The following is a 17301-nucleotide window of genomic DNA, read 5'->3' as shown; positions in this document are numbered from 1 at the left end:
TGCATTGTACTCAGCTGACGATGTAATGCCAGATTGAGGCAGAAGACATTCACTGGCAACTGAATGACTTGCGTTGCCCCTTCTTTCGTGCTAGTAATGGCGCAATTGACAGCTCGACAAGAAAGCACCGACGACCCTCAGCGCCCCTTTCATTTCATCTCGAGTGTCGTGTGACAACGAACAGCTCGGGCTGGACGGCAGAGAAGAACAGGGAGGGAGAACAAGGGGCCGGCGACATCGAAGTCACTTCAAACATTAGCGCGTGTTTCGTATCTGTACTAGCGCCATGTTAAATCTCTAGCGCGTTGATAATAGCCAATCACTGCCTGGAGGCCTTGCTTTCTTGCATCTGGCCTGGCCGAGGAGACTCTGTAAAGGCCGCTTCTTCTTTCTCTCTGGTTGTCCTACCAGTCCCTGCACATGGAAACACACTGTTTCAATGTTCTGATGGCAGAGCTGTTCGCCTCGTGCAGGACGGTCGGTTCTCAGTCCGGAACATATGGCTGGGGTACACGGCACGCCCAGGCTGTTCGCGAGCGCGCTTAGTCTGACAAGTCTGGCCATTGACTTTGGTGTGACAGTTATATTACTTGCAGGACGCTTGGTTCATGGGATTCCCCAGGTCACATCGTTCCTCTGTGCAGGAATAAGCTAAGTTTGGAATTAATAAGCCTTCGTGCAGGGATAAGCTAAGTTTGAAATGGCGATTGGGCTTCTACAATGACGTTCCGTAGATCTCGGCCGATCACGCCGCAACGTATGTAAGATTCGAGTATCCAAATCTATATAGCCAGCCGCTTCCGCTGCACCGCATGAGCAGAGTACAGCGTGGTTGTTATGCACAACATGACGCCCAACACCAGACGCTGTAGTCACACCTGTTTGATAGTGTACAAATTTAGCCCGACGGTTGCTCGTCCGCTCCGGGCAAACCGAGTAAGAAGAGGTAGGGTGGAAGCGGAGTGCTGTCTTTCGACATGTCCACCATGCGGTTACCCAGTGCATTACACAACTCTTCGCATTACCTCTTGAATCCGCTTTCCTGGATCAGCCAACTTTCGAAGTTCAGCATATCCTTGTTCAGCCTGCGACACTGAACCTCGTCAGCACCATACCCATGTTCGACGAACCAGTGAAACATGGTCCCTAACTCGGGCACCATCCACTGTAGTAGGCTGGCCACGAAGCCATATGAGACTGGCATCGGGCGGCCAAGGGCTCTCCAGAAGATCTCATTGGCTTGCGATTGGGTGAGAGTGTCTCCTGCCAGACTGATCGAGGTGTTCTTGTATTCCTCCGTGTCCGAGCCCGCAAACGCCTTTGCGGCAAATACGCCGATATCTTTTGTGGCCACAATCTGCAAGGCCTTGTCCCCCATGTTTGCCCACATCGCCGCAAAGACTCTGCCCGGAAAGGTTGGCGTGAGGTTTTCCATGAACGCGACCGGTCGCAGAATAGTATAACTCGTGTTTTTGCCTCTGGTACTCTCGATCAGATGTTTCTCGGTCCAGTACTATCTTCGGTTAGTTGTGTCGTCGTGCAGCCATGCGCATAGAGAAGCCCACCTTTGTGACAAAGTGAGGCACATCCGTGGCGTTGACATCGGATTTTTCAGGACCTCCGCGATCTACGGATGTAAGGACAAAATGCTTCACATCGTGCGTTATGGCGGCATCGATTAGCCTCTTTCCTTGCTCCATCTCAAGCTGCTCAGTCCCCTTTTTCATTGATGGAATTGTCACACAGAACACACCCCATACTGCTCCCACGCCTCCCGCCTTTGTAAAAATGGCTTGTGGATCATGTAGATCGCCTTCGATTAATTCAACCCTGGAGTCTTCCGCGAGATCCTTTGCGGCTTTAGAGGTGCTTTTGCGCGTCAGGGCAAGGATGCGGAATTCGAAAGGCGGAGGATTGACCAGGAGAGCTTTGACGGCCGAGCCGCCTTGCTTTCCTGTAGCACCTGTGATCAGTATGGTACGCGCGGTCATAATGAGGACAGTTCGCCGTGGAGGAGAATCGCTGCAAAGATGTTTTGTAGGAATGTCGACGCCATTATTCATTACACGCGCTGCTGGCGCATCTGGCGCAGGCAAGCGAGAAGATTGACGTCAGGATTGGCTACCGCCTCCAGCAAGAATGGAACATCCCTCGCACCTCTCCAGCAAGACTGTCGACTCCGCCTGCGTTTATTGCGACGCCATCGTGACTACACATTTCTGCGGAGGATGGATGACGAGAAAACACCTGCACAACAGAATTGAAGCTACTAATGGGCGCCTGAGACGATGGCCGGATCTGGTTCGCTGACTCAAGGGACGTCTGTCAAGGGGCTCATAAGATTCACAACTGCTCCGATACTATGAAGTAATGACCACCTTAACGGGGACTCTACCTTCGTCCTCCCCTTCTCTGGCCTGATTTGCTGCCAGCCTGAATGCCTTTTCTCCGTCTGCCAGACTCACTCGGTGGGTGACCAGATCCTCTGCCACACCATCCAACTTTCCACTCGCGAACAAAGCAATGGCAGCTGGGTAGCAATTGGCGTATCTAAAAACGCCAATTATGTCGACTTCCCTCAAGGCTGCCGCTCCCAAAGGCAGTGTCTGAGTTGGATTCCCCATACCAACAAGAATCAGCTTTCCGCCAGCAGTGGCAGCATATATTCCCAACTGTACACATGATGGTACACCTGTGCACTCGAAAACCCGATCGAACCCCGTCTCTAAGCCAACAGATTTTGACACTTCGGCAGCGAGCTCTTGAGCACCTGCTAGTGTCTCCTCAATCGTCGGCGCAGCTGGTTTCTTGGGTAGGAGGAACGTCTTGAGATGAAATCTGCCGCCCCCAAGCGCCGCAGCAATTTTCAGCCTCGGAGCATCGATGTCGGCAATAACAATATCTGTAACACCTGCAGCTGCAAGGACCGCCGCAGTGAGCATGCCCACGGCGCCCGCGCCGAGAACGAGAGCGCTTGAGCCAGTCAACGGGACACCAGAGCCAGAACCTGCGACTTGACTTCGATTGAGAGCGTGTAAGGAGACAGCCAATGGCTCCACCAGTGCACCCTGCTCGAAAGTGACGTTGTCCGGTAGCTTGTGGCACATGTCAGCGGGCTGGGATATAATAGTCTGAAGCGTCCCGTCGGCGTGAGGAAATGTTTTGGCTGATGATCTGAACGAAAGCTTCGGACATAAGTTGTAACGCCCTGTCGTACACAGCGAACATGCGCGGCATGGGAATCCAACTTCCATTGCCACCCTGTCGCCCACTTTCAGAATGGTAGAGCCTGCGATTGCATTGGCAGCCTCGGACACTGCAGTGACCACGCCTGAAGCCTCGTGGCCCAGCACTAGAGGCGCCTGAATGACAAAGTTACCATTGCGGCCATGATTGTAGTAGTGCAGGTCTGAGCCGCAAAGACCCGTGGCCTTCACGGCGATTTGTACTTCTCCCGTTCGAGGAGAAGTTAGAGGTCTAGATTCCTGGAAAGAAGTGAGCTTCCCGCCCTGGCAACCATCTCTCTCTTTTTTTTGGTATCAGACACGATGCATACTTACCAACCTCAGATCTTTTGCGCCATGTAGTACCAGGGCTTGTATTGTAGCCTCTCCAGACATGGTTCGTTTTTCTGGTGCGCTGCCTGTTGTTTTCGAAGCCTGCCTAACATAGATACTCGTCTCACAGACTTCGTCCAACAACGTCAAACAGAGGCTGCAGTTAGCTTGGGTGACAGAGCACCGGCCCAGACGGCAATTGGCATATATCGAGCTTGACTACCGGTTACCCCATTGATTAGAGCATAAAACCATGATGCAAATTCCGGGGTGCTCGCCGTCGCAAGCAGAGGCTCGTCGGCTAATGAAAAGGATTCGGCGACCGGTGAATCGAAGACGCCCAAAGGACCACAAGGCCTTTGTTTGCCCGCGGGGTGAAATCAGTGCGATGAGGCACTGGCCACACTGCCATGGCCCGCTTGGTGGGGGTTTCTCATCGCCATCGGGCGGCATTGCAGGGCGGTGCGGGGGAACAAACATCGGTTCAAATGCCGATAGCGAGGACTGGACGAACATCAAATGTCGTTGTATGTTGCGAATGGTCTGCAGTGGAATTGATATTTGTAGTCCATAGACCCTCAAATTCGCATTAAGCATCTAGTCTTCCTCTGGTTGTATAGTGTGGTCGAAAAGGTGGCTCATCTTCCACCAGTCTCTCCCAATATGTCGAAACCTACCGTCTTACTGATCGGAGACCTGACGCACGCGAACACGGAATGGAAAGCCTACGGTTCTAAATACAACTTGAAGGAGTTCCGGAAAGGCACACGAGAACAGTTCCTTTCAAAATGCAAGGCTGGGGAGTATAACGACGTCGTTGCTCTGTACCGCTCAAACACGTCGACCTCGGAAACCGGCCCATTCAACGAAGAGCTGGTTTCACTCTTACCCTCCTCCCTGAAGTTTATATGCCACAATGGTGCTGGTTATGACAATATCGAGGTGGACGCCTGTACCAAAAGAGGGATCAAGGTATCAAGCACACCCCTGGCTGTAGACAATGCGACGGCCGATGTTGGTATTTTCCTGCTCCTGGGGGCGCTGAGACAGGTCTGGACGCCATTAAAGGCCATCAAGGAAGGAAGGTGGAAAGGTAATGCACAGCTCGGTCATGATCCCAGGGGCAAGCTGTTGGGCATCCTAGGAATGGGCGGCATTGGCAGAGTAAGCGGTACCCTTGTCCTTGAATCTAACGCTGGCTGACTTGGATCGCAGGCGATGGCAGACCGAGCACGAGCGTTTGGCATGACAATCGCCTACCACAATCGATCTAGACTGCCCGCGGAACTCGAAGGCGACGCAACGTACCTCAGCTTCGACGAACTGCTCGCCCGGTCGGATGTTCTTAGTTTGAACCTCTCTCTCAATGCGAACACACGCCACATCATATCGGCCAAAGAATTCGCAAAGATGAAAGACGGTGTTGTGATTGTCAACACCGCACGAGGCGCGCTGATCAACGAGAAGGATCTGGTTGCGGCACTGGACAGTGGGAAGGTCTCATCAGTCGGCCTCGATGTGTTTGAAGACGAGCCCAAGATCGAGCAAGGGCTCTTGACGAATGACCGAGCGTTCATCGTCCCTCACATTGGCACGATGACTTGGGAAACACAAAAGGAGATGGAATTGCTGGTGTTGCGCAATCTGGAGAGCGCCGTCGAGACAGGAACGTTATTAACACCCATCCCTGAACAAAAAGACAAGCTGAATGGCCACTTATGACAAGCTGGCCTTGCATGAGAGGTGGGTTGCTTCACGGACTCGTTTGTGGATGATTGTTGGTCTATAGAAGGGATTATGCATGGGAGTGTCAATGACAGACCATAGCACTCTGTACACGTACCTAGACTCTAGAAAGCGCAGGGCATCAGAGCATCGGCACACCTTAATATGCCAATGGACCTTGACTGTTGTACTGAAGGGTGCACCTAAATACGTGAACTCTGCCTAGGTACCTAGGTAGTTAAGAGCTATACGTAGAATTTTGCACATGAAGAGACAATTAGGTACCTACCCAGGTACAGTATATGGGTATAGCCAAGAGCAACATCGATATCTCCCTTCCCCGTAGTCCGGAGATCCGGCGGCTGAGACCAAGGGCAAGCACGGGCTACTGGTTCGCTCACTTTAGGGGAGGCCAGCCTAACACCGCTTCGAAACCGCAGCCTACAAACTGCCCGCCGAGTGATGTTTGCGCCTAAAACAGTAACTGGCGGGGTCTATTGATACCCGGAGCTCCCCGTTAAACGCTTGATTCCGGCTCCCTAATGGCGGCATCAGTCACTGTCGTAGTCAACCCATAGCAATCAAATCTAGTTGGACTACCTTCACCCTTCACGCTTTCATGCTTTTGTACGTCTGTCCGTTCATTTATGGAGGTCATGGAGCAGAGTCAAGAGCCGTCCCCGAAAGAGCCGCCGCCTCATGACGACCGCCACAAGCAAGGACAGCCCAAGAGAAGGCGTCTGAATCGCCCATTTAGCGCCTGCACTACATGTCGAAAACTGAAGACCAGGTGCGAGATCGCTTCCAGGGATACCTGCAGAAGATGCGCCGCACTACGGTTCGGCACTTCCTATCCTCTCAAACCTCTTCTTCTAACTCGTGAGGTAGTCTCAGATGCGATTTACCAGCGCTGGAGCAGGAAGCAGAGTCATCAGAGTCGGCCCTGCCTTTTGGCGTTGAAGCCCGCCTCGTGCGTATCGAGGAGGGCCTTGAAACCCTCACAAAGCTATTGACAACTCTGAGTGCACCGCCGAAGATTGATGAGAGACGAAGAGCTTCGGCTCATTCCGAAAACTCTGGTGTACGCTGGACAGCGACTCCTGTCCGCCCCAGTTCATCGCACCAAACCGGAGTGACAAGACCTGTACCTTTGCTAAAGAATCTCCAACAACGTCTCTTCGGACCCAAACGCGAATTCGGAGATGAAGTCCTCGCAATAGGAAACGTGGTATCAACAGGAATTCTCGGTGCCTCCCTCGCCCACTATCTGATCACAGTGTAAGCAATTTCCGCGGTGTCATGCAGAATTTGCTGACCGTCGTAGTTTTGTCCAACGCCTTGGGAAGTGGATAGCTGTCTATTCCGAGAACGACCTTCCGGATGACCTGGAAGAGAGTCACCCCCTTCTTTTCAGCGCGGCGTGCCTGTTGGCATCACCACATGTGCCCAACGTGAGCAAAGATACGATTCAAAGAACAGACATGTTAGTCAGGCGCTTGACCGCAAGCACGATTCTGAAAACTCCTGTTCTGAGCCGGGAGTCGATCCAGGCGTTACTGCTGCTCAGTATGTTCAGCCCGACAATCCAAACCGCCATGCCTATGGATAGCTGGATGTTGAGCGGGACGAGCGTCAATCACGCCGTCTTATCCTTTAACCTGGTAAACCCGGCTTCAGAAGACGATGACGATGCACGGTTGCGAAACCTTCGCATCTGGAATGCTTTGTGTCTGACAAATGTCCAGTAAGTCTGCCTGGAATATAAAAGATGTACGCACTGACGGATATAGGTTCTCTGTAGGTAATGCTCGACCGAGCGTGGTCTCTCAGCGTTTCGTAGACTATTGCTCGCAGATATTGGATTTTCAGACATCAACTATGGCCGATGCAGCCTTATTTGCTGAAGTATTGCTCTACAGCAGGACTGAGAAGATGCTTAACGACCTTCCCATGGTCACTGAAACCCTCGTGGTCCCTGTCTACAGAGAGCTCGAGGATTGGCATGCATCCTGGAAACATGTCCTCGGAAGTTGTGAGTTTCTCATTTCCAGCATCAAGCATTCACTAATGATAGCAGTCCCTCTCACAAACTCCATGCCAGATTTCAGTTACGACTTCTGCTACCTCCTGCTATATCGAGCGGCTTTAAAAGCCAACTCCGACTCAACAGCTGTTCAAGAAGCTATCATTCAGATGGCCAGCAAGATTCTCGAACGGTTCCTCAATTTGGACTTTTCGGTTGCTTTAGAAATGCCCGACTTTTTCTTCTTCATTGTCATATATGCGGCTCTCAACTTGTGCAAGTTTGCCGTCGGCCACCATTTGATCGCTGCCACCCAACAATACCTCACGGACATAGCGCCCAATGACGAACACATTGCCTACAGATTTGGTGCCATAATCGGCGAATTGCGAAGGGCAGCAGCTGAAGCAGGAGTATCTCTTTCGGACGATATTGAGGCAAAGAAAGCATTCATGGCAGCGCAACTTCCTGCCACCGAGGACGGATACACATGGCAGATGCTCACGACTGGGAACTTGGGCAATCTGGATTTCTCTCTTGATGATATGGCTTTTCCTACAGAGGACTCACTGGTGCATGAGCCATGACTCTGGTCCAAAATTTCAACTGACAAGCATTGATCTTTTTCCATTCCGACACCCGCGCCTAGTGCTATGCCACACCGGAAGGATGCACTGCAGCCTCGAACATTGATAGCCCATGGCTTCTCCCTACTGCAGCTGGTGCCACTATATATTGGTTGCCTTGAACCGCAAGTGAACCCATTCCTGGCAGGATATAGGCTCATATTTCGCTGGATGGTCTTCATCAACACAACTTGGAAGCACTCCGCACGTCTCATTGAAGTTAAAACCTAGGATATACAATTAGCATCGGCTTCGCCCCGGCTGATCTGGACATACCAAAGAAAAATGGCATCGAAAAGCGTTCGTTAGTGTTGAAATTCTTTGCCCGATGGACGGTGGACACAAAGCGGTCATTCGTGATGCGCATCAGGTAATCTCCAATGTTGACAACAAAGGTGTCTTCTATCGGAGTTGCATTCAACCACTGTCCGTCTCGATTCAAAACTTGAAGGCCACCATTCTGGTCCTGCCAGAGCATGGTGAAGAGCTGAAGATCCGTATGTGAACCGATGCTGACAGCCTCCTCCTTGTCCCCCAGAGCACTTTCTGGAATCGGAGGGTAATAGTTGAGTGCAATCGCAGCATCAGGGTGCGAGGTCATGGTGTCAAAATGGTTTTCGGGCAAGTCCAGGGCAAGGGCAAACGTCCTCACCAGTCGCCGAGCCGTCGAAAGGCAGGCTCGCCAGTATTCAATCACATCTTCCTTGAAGCCGGGGACATTCGAGGTCTCATTCCAACAATACTCCTCTGCGCGGAAACCGTCCTTGATGTTTTGTGGGATAGATTCAATGTCCTCGACAGCAGGATCGTAATTAGGGTCATACCGCATGCCGAAACTTTCTCGATAGTCGACACTTTCGACAGCATTGGCTCGGTGAGATTTCGGACCATTCCAGCCATTGTGCCATTTAGAGCCCGACACGCTCACGCGTTCCTTGATCTCTTGTGGTTGATGAAAGAAGGTCTTAGAAGCCTTCAGGGCCGATGCGATGGTGTTTTGTGGGATTCCATGGTTCTTCATGTAGAAGAACCCGATGCTGGTGGCAGCCTGTCGTATTTGTGCTGCCACGGCTTTCCGATCTTCAACGTCCTTGCTGAATATCCCACTGACATCGATCACGGGGATCTCTTCTCGCGTAGCATCGCGAGGCGGTGTTGTTCTGACGGAACGAAAGACTGGACCATATGCGCTGGTGAGCTGCAGGGTCGTCCATCCCTCAATCCCAGCCTGCTTGGTCTCTTGCACCACAGTAGATGACATCTCTGATAGTTCTCGGAGTTCAGTTGGTGTTGAAATACCTCCCTTCAAATTTTGCAAGACTAATATAATCCGGAAAGTCAAGAGCATATGAAATTGTCCTGTCTCGATCACTTGGCACGACCTGCAGAATTCGCAAATTGGCTTTTACCAGGACACCGTCGGGCGGAGGCCCGACGGTGCTATTCGACGACGCCGCGTGTCCGTTGATACTGTTATCATCCGGGGATGATTTCGAGATATGGTGTCGAGAAAATGTCTCCACTCAGAGCCCCGATTGGGGCAAATGGACGGACAACCGACGGAGAACCGACATGATCACAGCTCCACCACGAAGATAAACGTTTGTCTCGGCCAGTCGAAAAATTGTCATCGTCGGCCACAGTGATTATGGACAGAATAGTTCAAGACTGTACTCCGTATAAGGCAGTGTATCACCACCTGTGTCTCATGATGCTTCTCAGAACCAGGAAGTATATCGATCGCGCTGCTTCCAGAACCACACCTACACCATGGGCTCGGTGTCATTTTTCAGTCGCCTCGTGAAGCGAATCGAAACGAAGGAGTACCGCAATGCCGAAGCAGAGAATCGCCATCAATGGCTTGACAACAATGATCTGCGACCCGTCCCCATTGCCGACCGAACATTTGGCTGGAAATCGTACTTTTGGTTTTGGCTCTCGGCGAATGCCACTCCAGCCTCATTCTATGGTGTCTCTGCGGCACTGGCAGCTGGATTGAGCGTCTGGGAAGCACTCGCATGTCAGCTGGGTGGACAGAGTAAGGTAGCCATGCTTCATCGAATGGCCTATTGCTGACCAACGGCTATAGTCATGATTGCAACCGTCTTTGTATTCAACGGAAGAGCTGGTGCTGCATACCATATCCCTTATCCAACCATCGCAAGAGCGTCGTTTGGCGTCTGGGGCGCCTACTGGCCGGTCGTGAATCGGGTGGTTATGACGCTCGTTTGGACTGGTGTAAACGCTGTTCAAGGGGGTCAATGCGCCTACGTGATGCTACATTCCCTGTTCCCGTCCATTGCCAGGATTCCGGATGTTTTCCCCGATGGCGCTTCGGCCTTGAATTCAGGTGGCATGATAGGCTTTTTCCTCTTCTGGTAAGTTCATAGGCTTGTGACTAGGACGATTTCTCACACAGCCCGCAGGATCTTGACGACTAGCCTTCTTCATATCAAGATTCCAAACTTGAGACCATACATGTACACCAAGCTTGGCATATTCTTCATCTGCTCAATTTGTCTTCTCGGGTGGGCGCTTGCCGAGGCAGGAGGTATTGGCCCTGTAGCTCGACAGGGCTCGACCATCCACGGGTCCACCAAGTCATGGACCGTTGCTCGATACGTCTTCATCTATTGTGCCAATGGGGCAACATATGCAACGAATGCATCCGACTTCTTGAGGTGAGCGCAACCCATTGTTTCCGGGAGCGTCAAATCTTCCACGGTCCAAACCAGTTTGCTAAGTGGTAACTACCTAGATATGCTAAGAAGCCCAAGGATGCGTTCTGGCCCCAATTAATTGGGTTCCCTCTGTCTACCTTTCTGGTCGGTATCATTGGGAACTTGATCGTGTCCAGCTCGGTCATCACTTTCGGCGAGGTAACGCTTTGTCGTACACCGTCATATATGCCCGCTAATTGATCTTCCCAGTTGATTTGGAACCCCATCGATTTCATGGACGCTCTGTTAGAGAAGCACTACAACTCCGCGACCCGAGCAGGTATTTTCTTCCTTGCCCTCGGTTTTCTCTACGCCTCAATCATCTCGTCTATCTTCGAGAACTCGATCCCAGCCGGTAACGACCTTGCCGCCCTGTGGCCGCGGTTCATCACCATCCGACGAGGCTTCTACATCGCAGCCATCATATCATATGCGATGTGCCCCTGGTACATCCTCGGCTCAGCGTCGAGCTTTGTTGCATGGTTGGCCTCGTACCAGTAAGTACTGCCAGGAACGTCTTCCTGGGGAGCTCACTAACACAACGTCGCAGGATCTTCTTGTCATCCATCACTGGCGTCATGCTTTGCCATTACTTTATCGTCTCGCGCGGATACCTGAAGATCTCCGACATGTTCACTCCGGCGCACAGTGGTCTCTACTACTACAGCCGAGGGTGGAACTATAGAGCGTACGTGGCTTACCTCGTGGGAATTGTAAGTTTGCGACCCTCTCACCTGTATTCTTTTCCGTCTCATTTCGACAACGGATATTTAACCTTTATGCCCTTGTCTATCTACGCTGGTAATGGCCTTTTCTGACGAAGTTCACAGGTCCCTAACTTCTACGGTTTCTTGGGCGTCTTTGGTGTCTCTGTCACACTGCCGGCGACGAGAATGTACTACTTTGCATATCCCATGGGATTGGCGCTGAGTTTTGGAACCTACTGGGCCCTAAATAAGTTGAATCCACCAATCTGCTCGAATATGGGGCAGATGTTCCGTGAGGTCGGGTCTGAAGCCGAGGATGCGGTCATCGAGTCGGAGGTGGTGGCGGCGGCAGTGGATTTGAGAACCAGCAAGGGCGGAATGGGTTTGGATGCCAGTGAGAAAGATGCTGTTCTTGTATAGCACGAGCACTGTACTTGTGTGGGTTCGAAGGGGGCCATAGTACAGGCTCTTCCGGGGCCGAGTGAGGCCTCGAACCAATATCATCACGTGCCATGCGATTTTACCTCGGCGCGCGTCTTTCTTTAGCCACATGCTCAAGTCTCTTGTTTCTCCGGCCTCGTTCGACACCGTCATGTCATTGCGTCAATGCTGCGTGCACGAGGCAACTGTCTTACTACCTCTGGGGTATGTAGAATTGCTGGTTTCAAAAACATTCTCGCACCCGACGACTCAACACGACTCAACCCACCTCTGATCATACTGCCAGACAACCCAGCGCGTCTCCCGCTCGTGGCCCTGCGACGACGATGTGTTCCTGCACCAGGTGACAGCAAAGCGCAGGTCTGATCAACACAATTGCAATCACAATCACCCCTGCAGCATGCCAGTTCACTCGAAAGAAGACCCTTTGATGGTCCTCTACAACCACTACCTCTCTCTCTTCCGAACTCAGATCAAACGAACACCCAAATCCGCTAGACTAGCCGCAACAGCAGCGCTTCTCATTTCCATTCTCTCGAGCAGTTATGGTGGCTACAGATGGTGGCAGGAGAGGACCAGAGAGAGGGCTCGAGGACAAAGGCTGGTTAGAAAAAACAGTGGACTGAGAGGAAAGGGCGGCGAGCGCATCATATACGTCCCCAAAGGCAATACTACCTCGAAAGTCATCATCCACCCGACTCGTCCCACAACCTTCGACGCGCATAGACGTTTGTTCCTAACGCCTCCTCGGATCACAAGGCTTGCGAGCGGTGCGTCCACTCCAGCATACGGTCATGGCCCGCCACCACAGACCAAGCCAGGCCTCAACCTGGCCTTTCTCCACCAGTTCTTGAGTTTGTTGAACATTATGATTCCGCGGTTTCGCAGTAAAGAGACGGCGCTGCTGTTGAGCCATGGGGTTTTCTTGATCTTACGAACATATCTGTCTTTGGTCGTTGCCAGACTAGACGGAGCCATTGTCCGAGATTTGGTCGCAGGACAAGGCAAATCCTTCATGCTGGGAATTCTGCGGTGGTTGTCGGTTGGGACTCTCGCCTCATATACGAATTCGATGATCAAATTCCTCCAGTCGAAGATATCGATTGCTTTCCGAACCCGACTTACACGATACATCCACGACTTGTACCTGAACTCCAACCTCACCTACTATAAGCTGACCAACCTGGATGGAGGTGTCGGACAAGGGGCCGACCAGTTCATAACGCAAGACTTGACCTTGTTTTGTACATCAGCAGCATCGTTATACTCGTCTCTGGGAAAACCCTTGGTTGACATCTTTGTTTTTAACTATCAACTCTATCGATCGCTGGGTCCCTTGGCTCTAACTGGACTTTTGGCCAATTATTTCGCGACCGCTACGCTCTTGCGAAGACTGTCCCCTCCATTCGGGAAATTAAAAGCCGTCGAAGGAAAGAAAGAGGGCGACTTCCGCGGTCTCCATGCTCGCCTGATAGCCAACGCCGAAGAAATCGCATTTTATGGTGGTGCAGACGTGGAGAAGATCTATCTGAATAAATCCTTCAGAGAGTTGCGCAGTTGGATGGAAGGTATCTACAATGTCAAAGTCCGGTATAACATGCTTGAGGACTTCGTCCTGAAGTACTCTTGGTCAGCCTTTGGATATGTCGTCACCTCCATCCCCGTTTACTTGCCCGCCTGGGCCGGACTGACTTCTTTACTTGACACGTCCGACCCCTCTGGCAGTGAAGTATCGGAATCCTCACGAGAGAGGTCTCACATGAAGGACTTCATCACAAATAAGAGACTCATGCTTTCCCTTGCCGATGCTGGCGGAAGAATGATGTACAGCATCAAAGATCTTTCGGAGCTTGCTGGCTATACATCGCGAGTGTATCAGCTCATTTCCACCCTTCATCGAGTCCATGCGAACGCCTATGGTCAAGGCCACCGGCGTTATTCCAGCAGAGCCGAGCTATTCTCTCTCGCTGATGTTCAGGGGACACTTCATGCTGGCTTCGATGGCGTCCGTCTTGAAGACGTGCCTGTAGTTGCTCCATCGCTTTATCCCTATGGCGGAGAAGAGCTCATTGAGTCTCTTTCATTCGTGGTGCACAGTGGCGAGCATCTTCTGATCTCTGGCAGCAATGGCGTTGGTAAGTCCGCCATCGCGCGCATCGTTGCTGGTCTCTGGCCAGTCTTCAGGGGGCTTGTCTCGCGACCGCGTAATAGTGGCCAAGACGGAATTATGTTCCTCCCTCAACGACCATACCTCAGTGTGGGCACACTACGTGATCAAGTGATCTATCCTCATACCGAGATCGATATGCGTGAGAATGAACGTCGTGACAGCCAACTAGAGAAGATCCTTGAGGACGTCAAACTCGGCCACCTGCTTGCACGTGAAGGAGGTTGGGATACCCGGAAAGAATGGAAAGATGTACTTTCAGGTGGAGAGAAGCAGCGCATGGCATTTGCTCGACTTTTGTATCACGAACCAAGATATGCGTTCCTGGATGAAGGGACGAGCGCAGTCTCTTCGGATGTTGAGGGACTACTTTATGAGCGGTGCAAGGATCGAGGTATCACGGTAATCACACTCTCGACGCGTGCCAGTCTGAGAAAATATCATACGTCCAACATCATCCTTGGCTTGGGCGACGAATGGTATGACTGGGAACTGGTCAAGATTGGCACCGAAGCTGAAAAGTCTAGCATGGACAAAGAGATCAAGGAGCTGCGAGAGAAGTTGGCCAAGGTGCCCGAGTGGGAGGAACGTAAGAAGGCCATCGACGAAGAACTTCATCATGTGCAAGTGGTGGGTGAAGCAGGATCCTCGGAGCTTGAGAAGCCTGGCTATATGACTGGAGAGTCGGACCAGGCATGAAGAGCCATTTAGAGTTGTAGTGTATACATACAGACGGTATCTTCGATTTCCCTTTTGCGGAATATGCGACTGCAATAAACTGGCAAGCCACATTGCTCACTTTTGCGAATGCTATGGTTGTTTGGGGGCCTTGAAACCAGTCGAAGACTGGTCCGGAAGACAGAGAGCGTCGAGACGATGCCAGTACTGTTGCAGTGTTGCGCTCTACCAGTGGTACGTTCGTCAAGAGACACCCCCTTACCAAGGAGACGCCGGACTCTGCAGGCCCCATAATTATCAGCCTCGCCAGCCAACAAGCGTGGCTCTTCAATTGGTCAATTCCTCATCAACAACAACCAACACTTACGAATCAATGGCAAGGCGTCGCAAGAACCAGGCGGCCATAGGCGCTCCATGAGGCAGGAATCGGAGATAACAACGAGCTTGAAGGCCTACCTCTGGGCTATATTGTGCTCTCGAATTGGCCAATGAGACAAGCCAGGGAGGTATAGTATGGGTCATGGAGCAAGCGTGAATCGTCGCTTCGCCCAGTCACAGAGATCAGGCAAGAGTCCCAATGTCCATGGAGATGCTTTTCTTCAAAGTGGACACACGCGATCGAGTATACTGTGCACGAGGACCTCTGTCCCCCGTTCGCTGCCGTATCGAGCTCGAGACTCGTGAAAGTACAAATAGCTCGTGCTCGGACGGCGACTTTGAGAGTCTGGCATTCATCAGCCATCGTCAGGACTGCCACCACCGGCGAACAGGCCACAATCTTATAGAGCGCCGCAAAGCAAAAGAAAGCAACAGAAGCACAAGACACCGGAAAACAGAGCGTTTTTATAAAGAGGGGTTCTTTGAAACCGAACCCATGGAACATCAAGAGATCTCCCCGGCTATTCTGTACTGGGGCACCCCTGTGGTCCTCATCTCGAGCGCCAACGACGACGGCAGCGCCAACATCGCGCCCATGTCGTCGGCCTTCTGGCTCGGGCACGGCGCCATGATCGGCCTGGACGCGTCGTCGCGGACGACGCAGAACATCGCGCGCACGAGACAGTGCGTCCTCAACCTGGCGTCCGACGACATGGCGGCCGCCGTCAACGCGCTCGCGAGAACCACCGGCACCGACCCGGTCCCCGCCGGCAAGCGAACCCGGGGCTACCGCTTCGTCAAGGACAAGTTTGCCGTCGCCCGCCTGACGCCGCAGCCGTCGCGCCACGTCGCGTGTCCGGGAATCAAAGAATGCCCCGTCACCATGGAAGCCGAGCTCGTCGCCACACACACCATGTTCGGCGACGGTTCCGCCGCGGCGGCCGAGGAGGCGCTCATCCTCGCGTTCGAAGTCAGGATCCTGCGCGTCACCGTCCACGAGAACCTGAGGATGCAGGGCGAGGGACTCTGTAACCGCGTGGACGCGGACAGGTGGAAGCCCATGATCATGATGTTTTGCGAGTTGTACGGCCTGAAGCAGGGCAAACTCGCGCATTCGAACTTGGCGGACATCGATGAGGAGGCGTATCGTCCTTTCGCTGACCTTTCCAGAAAGGGCAAGATTGAGGCGGTGGACGTGTACGTGGACGTGGATGCGGATGTGAAGGTGGTGCAAGAGGCCAATTCAGAACGTGCCCATGAGTTGGGTGCCGATAATCACTAGTACTAGTTAGTGGGATTAGAGATTAGAGGTGTGTGTGCCCAAACTGCATACCCCCTTAGGGGCAGTTGATTCAAGAGGGGAGCAAAGAGTAGATGCAGTCAGGCAATGAGGGAGGACAGATGGGGTACGACGCTATGGATAGAAGAGTTCCCATCGATTTTGTTAGAGAAAGAAGGATTGCGAAAAAATTTGGCACACATCATTTTGTCAGTAATATTATTGTATCATTCACTCTCTGCCCGGCGAATGATACTGGGGTATGTACATGAGTACCCCCTGGATAAGACAGACAGCGGACTTTGAGCGCACGACTCTAAAGGTCTCCCTGAGGTACCTGGGTAGGGCGGTACCTAGGTAATTAATTAGCTGTAGTCAACTAGTTAACTCAGTACCTCCCAGCGTGGTTGGTCGACATGTATGCTCTGCCGCCCCTCGAAGCCGCCATCCAGCCGTCGGAATCCGTGAGCTCCATGTCGCCGTGTCGTCCAGGTTCGAATTGGTTGACGTTGACGTCGGGTTTCGACATGTACATGCGGTCGGTGGGGTGGACACTGAGTATTGGCTGGAACGGCGGCCGAGTCGGAGGAGGAGGTGAAGCTTGCTGATGATGACTGCGTCCACCGTCGTGGGACGCGCTCGACTGGCGCAGATACGAGCGTGCGTGTTCCTTCGACGTGCCGAACCGCGACGGCCAGCATTTCTGGAGGAACAGACGGGTCGCAGGCATGCAGGCGCACACAATACTGATGTACAGTTCGAGTGAACTCCAGATCGACACGGAGTAAAGGTGGTCTGTTAGGTAGGCAGGTAGGTGAGACAGGGTTCAATTTGGATTTCCCGGGACAACAAGTCATCTTTTCAAACAAGCAGAGAGAAAGAAAAGAAAGGAAAGGAGAGGAGGCGCCGCAAGAGGGAAGAGGGAAGAGGGAAGAGGGGAGAGGGAAGAGGGAAGAGGGAAGAGGGAAGAGGGAAGAGGGAAGAGGGAAGAGGGAAGAGG

At 52.4% G+C, this 17301-nt stretch overlaps 9 protein-coding genes across 9 annotated transcripts in view; 5 read left to right on the top strand and 4 right to left on the bottom strand.

Annotated features, from left to right (window-relative positions):
- Positions 1–1021: 1021 nt before the first annotated feature.
- Positions 1022–1991, bottom strand: PV08_03245 (uncharacterized protein; the record flags this gene model as incomplete). The annotated part of the gene is made up of 2 exons (XM_016377602.1): positions 1022–1513; positions 1566–1991. The coding sequence occupies 2 exons, from the start codon at positions 1989–1991 to the stop codon at positions 1022–1024; spliced, it is 918 nt and encodes a 305-aa protein (XP_016239172.1).
- A 369-nt stretch (positions 1992–2360) lies between these two features.
- On the bottom strand, positions 2361–3620 carry PV08_03244 (uncharacterized protein; the record flags this gene model as incomplete). Its single annotated transcript, XM_016377601.1, has 2 exons — positions 2361–3485; positions 3561–3620. 2 exons carry the CDS (start codon positions 3618–3620, stop codon positions 2361–2363), a joined length of 1185 nt encoding a protein of 394 aa, XP_016239171.1.
- A 600-nt stretch (positions 3621–4220) lies between these two features.
- PV08_03243 (uncharacterized protein) lies at positions 4221–5279 on the top strand (the record flags this gene model as incomplete). The annotated part of the gene is made up of 2 exons (XM_016377600.1): positions 4221–4721; positions 4773–5279. The coding sequence occupies 2 exons, from the start codon at positions 4221–4223 to the stop codon at positions 5277–5279; spliced, it is 1008 nt and encodes a 335-aa protein (XP_016239170.1).
- A 659-nt stretch (positions 5280–5938) lies between these two features.
- Positions 5939–7892, top strand: PV08_03242 (uncharacterized protein; the record flags this gene model as incomplete). Its single annotated transcript, XM_016377599.1, has 5 exons — positions 5939–6072; positions 6171–6560; positions 6607–7026; positions 7073–7314; positions 7360–7892. The coding sequence occupies 5 exons, from the start codon at positions 5939–5941 to the stop codon at positions 7890–7892; spliced, it is 1719 nt and encodes a 572-aa protein (XP_016239169.1).
- Positions 7893–8033: 141 nt separating this feature from the next.
- PV08_03241 (uncharacterized protein) lies at positions 8034–9192 on the bottom strand (the record flags this gene model as incomplete). Its single annotated transcript, XM_016377598.1, has 2 exons — positions 8034–8158; positions 8208–9192. The coding sequence occupies 2 exons, from the start codon at positions 9190–9192 to the stop codon at positions 8034–8036; spliced, it is 1110 nt and encodes a 369-aa protein (XP_016239168.1).
- Positions 9193–9701: 509 nt separating this feature from the next.
- On the top strand, positions 9702–11778 carry PV08_03240 (uncharacterized protein; the record flags this gene model as incomplete). Its single annotated transcript, XM_016377597.1, has 7 exons — positions 9702–9969; positions 10021–10309; positions 10358–10612; positions 10690–10810; positions 10862–11148; positions 11202–11364; positions 11482–11778. The coding sequence occupies 7 exons, from the start codon at positions 9702–9704 to the stop codon at positions 11776–11778; spliced, it is 1680 nt and encodes a 559-aa protein (XP_016239167.1).
- A 421-nt stretch (positions 11779–12199) lies between these two features.
- PV08_03239 (uncharacterized protein) lies at positions 12200–14665 on the top strand (the record flags this gene model as incomplete). The annotated part of the gene is made up of 1 exon (XM_016377596.1): positions 12200–14665. One exon carries the CDS (start codon positions 12200–12202, stop codon positions 14663–14665), a length of 2466 nt encoding a protein of 821 aa, XP_016239166.1.
- An 853-nt stretch (positions 14666–15518) lies between these two features.
- Positions 15519–16304, top strand: PV08_03238 (uncharacterized protein; the record flags this gene model as incomplete). Its single annotated transcript, XM_016377595.1, has 1 exon — positions 15519–16304. The coding sequence occupies one exon, from the start codon at positions 15519–15521 to the stop codon at positions 16302–16304; it is 786 nt and encodes a 261-aa protein (XP_016239165.1).
- A 385-nt stretch (positions 16305–16689) lies between these two features.
- The window catches only part of PV08_03237 (uncharacterized protein), a gene marked incomplete at both ends in the record, with an annotated part of 2196 nt that continues 1584 nt past the window's right edge, over positions 16690–17301 (bottom strand). Inside the window, one exon of the mRNA XM_016377594.1 lies at positions 16690–17096. Within this exon, the coding sequence (XP_016239164.1) occupies positions 16690–17096 (407 nt within the window). The remainder of the gene's footprint in view (positions 17097–17301) is intronic.

Source organism: Exophiala spinifera, assembly GCF_000836115.1.
Source record: "Exophiala spinifera strain CBS 89968 unplaced genomic scaffold supercont1.2, whole genome shotgun sequence".
NCBI lineage: Eukaryota > Fungi > Ascomycota > Eurotiomycetes > Chaetothyriales > Herpotrichiellaceae > Exophiala > Exophiala spinifera.
This window is presented reverse-complemented; position numbering and strand designations above follow the sequence as displayed.